At 50.9% G+C, this 10543-nt stretch overlaps 1 protein-coding gene across 1 annotated transcript; it reads left to right on the forward strand.

Annotated features, from left to right (window-relative positions):
* Window positions 1-8331: 8331 nt before the first annotated feature.
* On the forward strand, window positions 8332-9291 carry LOC308187145 (olfactory receptor 14C36-like; the record flags this gene model as incomplete). Its single annotated transcript, XM_080609299.1, has 1 exon — window positions 8332-9291. One exon carries the CDS (start codon window positions 8332-8334, stop codon window positions 9256-9258), a length of 927 nt encoding a protein of 308 aa, XP_080465425.1. The 3' UTR covers window positions 9259-9291.
* Between the last annotated feature and the right edge of the window lie 1252 nt (window positions 9292-10543).

Raw genomic sequence — 10543 nt, forward strand, 5'->3', positions numbered from 1 at the left:
GGTGGGTTTACGTGGCAAGGTTTTGGTAGCAGGGGGCCATAGGGGTGGCTTCTGCAAGAAGAATCCAGAAGCTGCCCCATGTTAGATAACAGCCTTGCCGCTTGCCAGAGCTGAGACGATAAGCGATGTTGTTTGTGCCTCTGTAAGAGCATATTTAAGACAGGTTAAATATGCCCACCTGAGTAAAACCAGCACAATGACAAGCAGAGAAAGCTACCTGTGTTGCAGCCTAAATCATGACAGGGACAAAGACGATGCTTCAAGTGTGGTCAGGCTGGTCACTTGAAACGGGAGTGTCCAGACTGGAAAAAGAAGAGATTGCTTGCTGTTATAAATTCAGAACAGAGGAGTCAGGGGTTCTCAGAAAGCTGGTCCCACCTAGAGCCCTTGATGACCTAATGAAGGAGAAGTTGTATTATTAGTAGATACTGGGGCAGTTAGATCATCACTGGCCCATAAAGTATCAGGGCTTAAATTAACTGATAAAACCCTAAGGGCGACGGGGATAGAAGAGATGGGGATAACAGTGCCACTTTTTGGGGATACCAAACCGAGCCCGTGGGATAAAACAATCACTGGGCAATTACTGAGGCAGGGACTAATTTGTTGGGGAGGGATTTGATGATGAAACTGGATATACAAATAGTAAGTTGTAAGACAGGAATTTCGGTATCAGTGAAGTTATTGACAGAAGATGATGAGAAAGAAATAGACCCCATAGTGTGGGTAAAGGAGGGAAATAGAGGAGGAATTAATATTACTCCACTAAAGATAGCTATGCAGGAAGGATATGAGGCAATAAAGCAGACGCTATACCCTATTTCAACTGAGAGATGAAATGGTCTTAAATCAGTAATAAGAGAATTGATTAAGGATGGTTTACTGGAACCATGCATGTCTCTCTTTAACACTCCTATTCTGCCAGTAAGAAAGGCTGACAGTTCTTACCGACTGGTACAGAATCAAAGAAAAATTAATGAAATAGCGTGGAAGCACCACCCTGTGGTTCCAAATCCATATACTCCGAGAGCAAGATCCCACATGAGCATTAAGTGGTGCAGACGCCTTGTGGCTGGGCTCTTCCCCGAAGCTGAGGCTGAAGAAATGGCCCCTCCAAGGCCCTGCTGCTCTGCTGGGGCTCTCTCTCCACGGGCCGAGGGGAGGAGGGCATGGGGCGATGCGCTGGGGAACGGGCCTGGCCCGAGCCTTCCCGTGCGGGTGCCCAGTGCCCCTGGGGACGGTGAATGATCCAAAGGGATCTGCCTTGAACTGTCTTTTGTACCCACAGCCCCCTTTCTGTGCACTGTAGCACTACTGGCAGAGGGGCCTCTCCTCCTGCCCAGAGCCCAGCCAAGGCCAGAGCAGGGCTCAGAGGTCAAGGAGAGGAGCATGCATTCTGCAGCCATGCCCATGGGCCTTCCACACATTGCTGCTGTCCAGGGCCTTTGTCTCTGGCATGGTCTGCACCGCTCACAGCTCCAGAAAGACAGGTCTTTCACCATCTTCCTGTTGGGCTACAGCACCGTGTCCTTCACTCTGCTCAGAGTGCTTCGTCTTAGCTCACAAATGAAGTGCACTCCATCGCCTTGAATATTCTCAGGCATGATCCAAAATCTTTGTCTTCTGCCACTATAGCACAACAAATAGAACTTTCTCTAACTTCCTGTAAGCTGATGGGGTTTGTCTCAGCCACTTGTAGAATCACGGAATCATAAAGGTTGGAAAAGACCTCCAAGATCATCTGGTCCAACCATCGCCCTACCACCAGTGTCACCCACTAAACCCTGTCCTTGAGCACCACGTCCAACACTGCCTTAAACGCCCCCAGGGACGGTGACCACCACTTTTCAGCAGTCTGTCTGTTTGTCCTTATCCAGCTCCTCACCTTTCAAATTTGTTTGATATTACATTAACTAATAGTAATATGTATAATTCCCTACCTATCAGTACACAACGCTCCCTGAAGAGTAATCCTTTTTGGGTAGGTGAACCTCAATGGAGCCATAAAGCTGAGGAGTGTTTTATTATCTGGTAAATTGCCTTGTGTTTTTCTGTTGTTGGCTTTAAAATAGGAAAAACCCTTCTGTGCCTGTGTGCAGCCAGTTCTCTGAGGAAAGCAGGTGGGATCTGGAGCAAAGGAGCAATGAAATGTGGCTGCTGATTTCAGTGGAGAAGCCTGGTGTAAGGAAGAGTGATGCAAGCCCCAGGTGGCCAAGGAGAGAAATGGCTGTCCTGGGAGGGTGAGGAGCAAGGTTCTCCATCCAGTGTCCGGCCCCAAGACACCGCGTTGCCAACCTGCCCAGACCTCCTTAGGAGAAACACCACCTAGGGAATGCTGCTGTCGCTATTTGCCTACACTGGAGAGCAACGAAAAATACCTATCCATCGAGTGCTCGCTGAAGTTTTCCTCTTCACCTACACTCCCGGAGCCTCACTAATTAGGTGTACAAGATTTAAAGGCTTGAAGAAAATTGTCGGAACAGACGTGGCGTGTTAGGCCTTTCTGCATTTTAATGACCCTGTGGGGCATTTGGTGCTCTGCTACCTCAGACACTGAGAGAAAACTGAAGAAATCTCTCGAGGAGCTAAAGTTCGAAGCAAACGCCAAAGTTCCTCGGAGCATTAAATTGGCCTCACTGAAGGCCATTAAAAGACAAAGCTTCCCCATGGATTTGTTAGAGCAGCTTAGCTGGAGGCAATGCCTGCAGGTAGGCAAGGGCATATCCATCTCCCTTCCCCACCCTGCTCTCACCAGGGCATTTCACAGAATCACAGAATCACAGAATTGTAGGGGTTGGAAGGGACCTCGAAAGATCATCGGGTCCAATCCCCCTGCCAAAGCAGGTTCCTTAGAGCAGGCTGCCCAGGTAGGCGTCCAGATGGGCCTTGAATATCTCCAGAGCAGGAGACTCCACAACCTCCCTGGGCAGCCTGTCCCAGTGCTCCGTCACTCTCACCGTGAAGAAGTTCTTTCTCTTGTTGGTGCGGAACTTCCTGTGCTCCATCTTGTGGCCATTACCTCTTCTCCTGTCCCCACAAACCACTGAAAAGAGGTTGGCCAAATCCCTCTGTCTCCCACGCCTCAGGCATTTATACACATCGATGAGATCCCCTCTCAGTCTTCTTTTCTCCAGGCTGAACAGACCCAGGTCTCTTAGCCTTTCTTCATAGGGAAGATGCTCCAGGCCCCGTATCATCTTTGTGGCCCTCCGCTGGACTCTTTCCAGGAGATCCCTGACTTTTTTCTTTATTTCCGTACCTTCGGAAATATCTCTGGACTCTCACTGACTGTTCCTTCAAAGACACAGCCATGGTCTGACCCCCGACTTCCAAACGTCCTTTGAGGGACATTTCTTTCTTCCTCATTCCCACTCCCAACCTTCAGAGCTGCACCTTGTGACTCTTTATCTTCTTCCTACTGTTTTCTACTGCCAAGCAAAGCTTCCCCATCAGGGAAATCTCACCCCTCGAGCGGGCGTCCCGACTCATCAGGCTTCCTGTGGTGTATCATGAGAGCAGGCAGAAGTTGCCTCACCATCATCTTCCAAGCTCTGGGTCTAGTACTGGCCTTGGAGCTCCTTGGACAGATGCGGCCAAGCCGTGTGCCCCAGCTCTGCAGTCCTGTACTCACGTGCAAGGGATATGACAGCCCGTCCGCAAGCCTTTTTCCTCTATGTGCTTATCAGGTGCTCAGGCAAAGGAGATCCCACAGCCACCATGCCAGCCACACACCTGCTGCTGGACTGTCAGGAACACTGGCAAACAGAGCCTAAATGCACAGATCCCAGCCAGGCTCCTAGAAATTTTCATGCTAGGGATAAGGGCTAGGGATTAGGGTGAGCAAGAGGGTAAAAGCAAAGGTAAGGCTCTAAGGGTCTGCATCTTGGCTTCCAGGTAAGGGTGGAAGTGCTGGGGATTAGAGTATTAGGCTCCTGTCAGGCCGAGTGGTGACATTTAGGGCCAGGCTTAGGGCAAACTTGACACAGGGTTAGTCCCTACCACGAACGCTTTCCCAGTCAGTGCTGCAGCAGTAACAAGGTGACCCAAATGCCTTTTATATCTCCAAAAAATCTTTGCTCTCCATTGGCAAAGAACCCCTTCTCTCCCATGTTCTCACGTTTCCCTCCTGACATCCCATGTCCTCCTGTTATAGTTTCACTCCAACTCTAACTCCAGCTCAATCTAACTCCAACTCCAATTCCAACTCTAAAGGTAAAAAGAAAAATAAAGAATAATCTCGGTGTGCTGATGGACTTAGCAATAGAAGGAGCAGACATTGATGAGGTTTGTCATGGTTTCTTTGCCTCCATCTTCTCTCAGGCCTCTGTGCCTGCAGGCAGGGCTCTGGAGGAGAACAGCCAGCAGTGCATGGGGATCAGTCAGGGGTTTCTTGGGCAATTTCAGCCTGTAACTGCTCATGGGAGGAACATTGTCCATGAGTGCTGGAGAACAAACCAAATAACTCAATACGGAGGGATCGGGGTAGTTCCTGAAGTCTGGCAGAAAGCCGGCAGGGACAGCCACCTCGTCTGGCTGATCTCTCCTTGGCCTCTTCCAGGGGGGCCTGCAAACACCCTCAGAAACTGGGAGGTTGGCTCCTGACTGTTACTTCTTCAGAGGCTTGCTCAAGCTTTCAGTAGCTGCAGGTCAGGAACACCTGAGGGCTCATTGTCATGCAAACTTCCAAACAAAGTAAGTCTCAGTGCATCATTTTCCTTAAGTCTTCAGCTCCTAGAAGGTTAGCTAAAGAGGCTTTAGGAGAACAGTCAAAGTGAAAAGAGTTCTGTATTCATAATGGCAAGAGAAGATTTCTTCTTCCTTCTTTTTTCCCCAGTTTTCTTTGCTTTTCTTTCTACAGATTACGTGATATCAGCAGCCTCCAATGTATCTTGATCCTGAGTGTCTTCTGACGGAGTCTGAACATGTTGAGACAGCAAGACCTTTTCTGGCAGACATTCTGTGGGCAGTGTTCTTCCCTACCCTCAAGCCCTCATCAGTCACCTGGGAAAGGCATCAACCTTGTGAAACTCTGAGCTTCCTCCACTGCACTCGGTAGCTGCTTGTTTCAGCCTGCTGGCACTGATTCCCACCTGCTTTACAAGAAGGAGTTGCATGCGGGTGCAGGAGGATTCTTAACTGCCAGCAGACAAAACGCAAGAGAGAGATAGCTGACTAAAGCACAAAAGACATTCCGCAGCTCTCTGTTTCCACGTTACCTCCACTGAAATCCAGTTTCCACCGTGGATAGTCATGGAGCAGAAACAGAACAGAAAACACATTTTTGGGTCAAGCACAGGCACTCCACGCCCTGGACTCTGCCCATATCCACTCTTTGCACACCCACGGAAGTCGGGAACTTCTGCGAATCATACAGGGAAGCAAAGCAGCCAAGTGAATAATATGCTCTATTTTGATCAGCCAAATCAGCATTAATCTCAACATATCTGCCTATCAGGAGTATCTTCAGGCAGAGTCTCAAACATTTAGACCCTCTCCTTTTTCATTCCCTGCAGGGTAAATGACAGGCAGCACAGCTGTAGGTGAAGGCAGGCATGAGAGGGATCTCCTCTAGCATTGGACGCCTTGGGTGCAATTGCCCCGATTTCCTTCTCTAGTCAATGCAGAAAAAACAGTTGTTTCCACTGAGATGCCTTGCCACCCTCTGCCTGCCCACCAGCTCCTGCTCCAGAAGGACTCCTGAATGGCCTGGGTCACATTTCCATGTCACACATTGGGTTTCGGCTGCTCCTCGGGATCCTGGCAGCAGTAGCCACCTCTGGGTGGGCAACAGAATCAACGCCTGAATAAGGATTTTAGGCAAAACCTGAATCATAAAAAAATAAATAAATAGATAAATTGTCCTTGATGTAAGAAGTATGTAAGAGGTCTTCATTTTCAAAAGTTTGAGGGTTGTCTATACATTCCCGTGACTGGTTTCCTAGGCCAAGGGCACGGGCCAGCAATATGATGAGTCTTTGGCACTTCCCTTGTATGGAAATATAAATTCATCTAGCCATTACCAAAAATGCATTTCCTCCCCACTCTTTGAATGGAGACACTGTGTTCCCAGGACATTTTGTTTAAGGGCACACTGCACATCTGCATTTCCGATCTAAATGGAACTGGGAGCAGCAGAGGTGAAAAAGGTTGGCTGGGTTCTGCCACACGTGAGTGGAGAAGGATTTTGTGGATGGGACCGGTGCTGTCCCGGCGAGCCACACGGAGCTCTGTGTGAGAGCACTGGCATCTCACATCCTGCATCTCATACGGCCTGTATTTGTCCAGTTGAAGGAGTAACTGCCCTGAGCTGGATCAGGCAGCGTGGGGATGTTTATGAGAGCACCGTCACTGCAGTCAGAGGTTATCTAGCAAATGCAGCTGATGGAACCAGGGGAAGCTTGTATCTCCCTTTTGGGAATGACTCCATACGGTCAGCTGAAAACCGGCTTGGGCTACACAAAATCACAACAAAATGGACAGGTTCACTTGTCCTAAAAGTGAATGGACGTCGCCTACCATTTGTAGGTTGTCCAGAAGAAATCTGCTCGATACTTAAAACTGATGGCCTCAGATACCTGCACCAGGTACCCCCAGGTACCTGCACACACCTGGGACCACGTCTGGAACCCCGAATGTCAGCGGGTGTTTGCATCTCAGGGAGCTGAGACAAGGAGCTCACACGAGTGCCTCTTTTGTGCACACCTGAACTCAGCCAGAAGGAATCCCACCTCCTGTGGGTCTGTGGGGTGCAGAGGAGGGAGCTGAGTACCCTTCCAGCCTCAGGACTGCAAACCTAGGATGAGATGCCTCAGCTGATGGAGCTGAATGCCTTCCCTTGGCAGAGGTCGAGGTGGTCTCTCCTGTCACTTTCTGGATGCCCTGTGCAGGACGGGGCAAGGAAAGATGACTCTTGAATGAAACTATTTGAGTGATGTAAGCCCTAACACTGTTGGAAAGCAGTCTCTTTCCCCAGCTGAGGGAGGGAACACGTGCGATTACTTTGTCTTGTTTCCAAGGAGGTTCCCCAGGAGCCCTGTGGACATCTCGAGGGAGCCCAGAGGGGCAAAGGAAGGGAGGCCGTGTCTGCAGACAGACAGCTCTGCCCAGGAGCAGCTCCTCTGCAAGGCACAGCAGGGCTGGGGGCACTGCCTGCACGTGGTGAGGAGATGTGAGACAGAAAGCGATTAAAAGCTTTCTGAATGTGGAATCCAACTTAGAGCTCATTGTAGGAGAAACCCGCACAGCAGCGGGCACGGCCGACCTCTTGCTGCACTGCAAGGAGGATTTTCCTGCACACACCAAGAGGAGAAAGGCATGAAAACAGCGGTCAGCATCACTGGGGCATGGAGGGATGCTGACAGCTGGCTGGAGGAGAAATCTACACAACCCTTGACATGGCAAGTCTCGGTCTGCAGGATCATGTGGATGAATATCCTGGTGGGACAGTTTAAAGCTGGCGTATCCCGCATCATAGGAGATCTGTCAGGAGGGTGCTCATGGTTTCTCTGCTGTGGAGGAAAAGGATGTGAACAGACAGAGATGCCCCTGGGCGGTGCCTCTGCTTCCAGGATGTGTCTGCAGGGCAGAGAGGAGCACAAAGTGTTTGCGGTGAGCTCTGTGAACCTGTGCAGGGAGCAGACACAGGGACGGAGCAACAGCTCCCGGCAGGGCCAGCTCCAGGTAGCAGAGACACGGGCAGGGAGGGAGAGGGAGCTGTTCCCAGAAACGCAGCGTGAGTGGGGCTTGGGCACCTCTCTGCCATCCCCTGCAGGGCACATTTCCTCCCTGGAGCAAGCCCCGCTCTCCCCTGCTGCCCAGAAGACCCCAGGTCTGGAGCCGTCTCCTCTGTGGTTGGACCTCCACGAGAGGAGAGGTGCCTGTCTCCTGCAGCATGGCACACAGCCACGAGGCTAAAAGCCTCCGTCCTTCAGTGTCACTGCGAGGTGGTGAGCATAGCTGGGCGAGGAAAGGGCTTTGCTGCACGCCCTTCTCCTGGCTGAATTATTGGGAGCACTGCAGTATCCATCCTTGGTTTGCCACCTCTGGTGTGTGCTTTTGCTCCCTGGGGTGGGCTGCTGGGTGTGGATCAGCTTCCGTTCTGACACTGACTTGCCCTGGAGGTGTCCTGATGAGAATTCAGGGCAAAAGTCCACTTCTCAAATAGAAAAGCACTGTGTCTGCAGGGCTGGTGAATGGGATGGCTTCTTCCTCTTTCATCTCCAGGCATGGGATTTCCAAAAAAACGGCACGGGTTTTCATCAGAGAAGTCTCTCCTTAACTTGTCATTATCATTTCCTCCTTGGACAGCTCGCCCATTCCCAGAGAAACCAAATGCCCAACAGCAGCTCCATCACCGAGTTCCTCCTGCTGGCATTCGCAGACACACGGGAGCTGCAGCTCCTGCACTTTGGGCTCTTCCTGGGCATCTACCTGGCTGCCCTCCTGGGTAACGGCCTCATCGTCACCGCCGTAGCCTGCGACCACCGCCTCCACACCCCCATGTACTTCTTCCTCCTCAACCTCGCCCTCCTCGACCTGGGATCCATCTCCACCATCCTCCCAAAAGCCATGGCCAACTCCCTCTGGGACACCAGGGCCATCTCCTACGCAGGATGTGCTGCTCAGATCTTCTTTTCAGTCTTCTTGCTTGGGGGAGAGTATTCCCTTCTCGCCGTCATGGCCTACGACCGCTACATTGCCATCTGCAAGCCCCTGCACTATGGGAGCCTCCTGAGCAGCAGAGCTTGTGCCCAGATGGCAGCAGCTGCCTGGGGCAGTGGCTTTCTCAATGCTGTCCTGCACACGGCCAGCACATTTTCACTGCCCCTCTGCCAAGGCAATGTCCTGGACCAGTTCTTCTGTGAAATCCCCCAGCTCCTCAAGCTCTCCTGCTCAGATTCAGGCTATCACAGGGAAGTTGGGCTCATTGCCCTTAGTGGCTGTTTAGCCTTTGGGTGTTTTGTTTTCATCGTGCTGTCCTACGTGCAGATCCTCAGGGCCGTGCTGAGGATGCCCTCCGAGCAGGGCCGGCACAAAGCCTTCTCCACGTGCCTCCCTCACCTGGCCGTGGTCTCCCTTTTTGTGGCCACCTCAATGTTTGCCTACCTGAAGCCCCCCTCCATCTCCTCCCCAGCCCTGGATCTGTTTCTGACTGTGCTGTACGTAGTGCTGCCTCCAGCTGTGAACCCCCTCATCTACAGCATGAGGAACAAGAAGCTCAAGGAAGCCCTCCAGAAAATATTCGAGTACCCTTTGTGATCCAATATTTCAGGATCACTAAGGTGCCCCTCGTCCCCTTATGATGCCCAGGAGGTCAGGCACAGCCCAGCATTAACTGTGTTATCCATAGGTTGGTGGCCGGTGTGCCTGGCCAGTAAGCCTACAGAGTCGTAATCCACACAAAGGTCATAATAATTCATTAATTATTAGTTAATTCTGCAGAATCAGGCGCTTGGCAGTCTTTCAGAAAGCAAGTACGCCTCCGACTCGAAGCACCGTTTTTTATGCAGAGCTGATTTGTGAAACTCTTTCTCTGGCTACTTCCGATTGCTTGTTTCAGCTCACCTAACTGATCTCCATTGAGCACTCACGTCAGAGAGGATCAGTGGGGGGGATACCAAATCCCACATTTCCAAACATTTCTGTTTTGATGGGTGTGCTTTTTTAATGTATTAATGACCTTCAGTGAGCAAAAGGTTACTCTGGGTCAGTCTGGAATCTTTCTTCAGCTCTTTTCCTCGTTTCCTGGTTTTCAGCCCTTACCTCCTTTGCTTTTGCTAGCTCAAGGCTCTCAGTCTCCTCGCTTTCTACAGCCTAGGACTACAACTGTTGTTCTTTTTTTCCCTTTCCTTTCTTTCTTTTACTTTTGCTTTGTTGTTGTTGTTATACCGATGTTGTTATACCCATGACTATTAATTGCAATTAAACAATATTACTCATCCAACTTCTTCCTAATCTTTCATGTCTACAATACAATTTTTTATTTCATGATTATTTTTTATTTTGTTTCCCTTTTACCTGCGTATTTAATATGCCTAAGGAAGCAGGGACTTTGCAGAGATAAAGATACCAGCAGAAAATCATTTCGTGGCAGATGCCAACCCGGGCAGGGACCCGGAGCTGCCAGAAGTCAGGGGATCTCCGGGGGTGATGTGTGAGTCTGTGTGGGCAGAGAGGGGATCCTCACAGAGCGTGTGACCATCTGATGGAGTGGCCCAAAGGTGAACCCGAGCAGCTCACAGGCCGACAAGGGCTCCGCAACACCAGGGGAGGCTGTGAGGAGCTAGAAGACAAAGGCACGTGAGACTGGAGTGTGTTTCAGGACACCCTCTTTGAAAGTCCACAGGCGGGAGCCTTCCTGGGCCTGCAGGGAGGACTAAGTGAGGAAGAGAAAGCTCTTTCTGCAGGCATCTGCTCAGGGCAGCCTCCTCTGTCTGGGCCAGGACATTGTGATGGCCTGGGGACAGGAGCTGCCACTGAGGGGCACGGGCACTCTGTGGTGGAGATGTCCTGGATCTCATGCTGGATGTCCTGCAGTTTCTCT

This window comes from Anser brachyrhynchus (assembly GCF_964034855.1).
Source record: "Anser brachyrhynchus genome assembly, contig: SCAFFOLD_145, whole genome shotgun sequence".
Lineage (NCBI taxonomy): Eukaryota > Metazoa > Chordata > Aves > Anseriformes > Anatidae > Anser > Anser brachyrhynchus.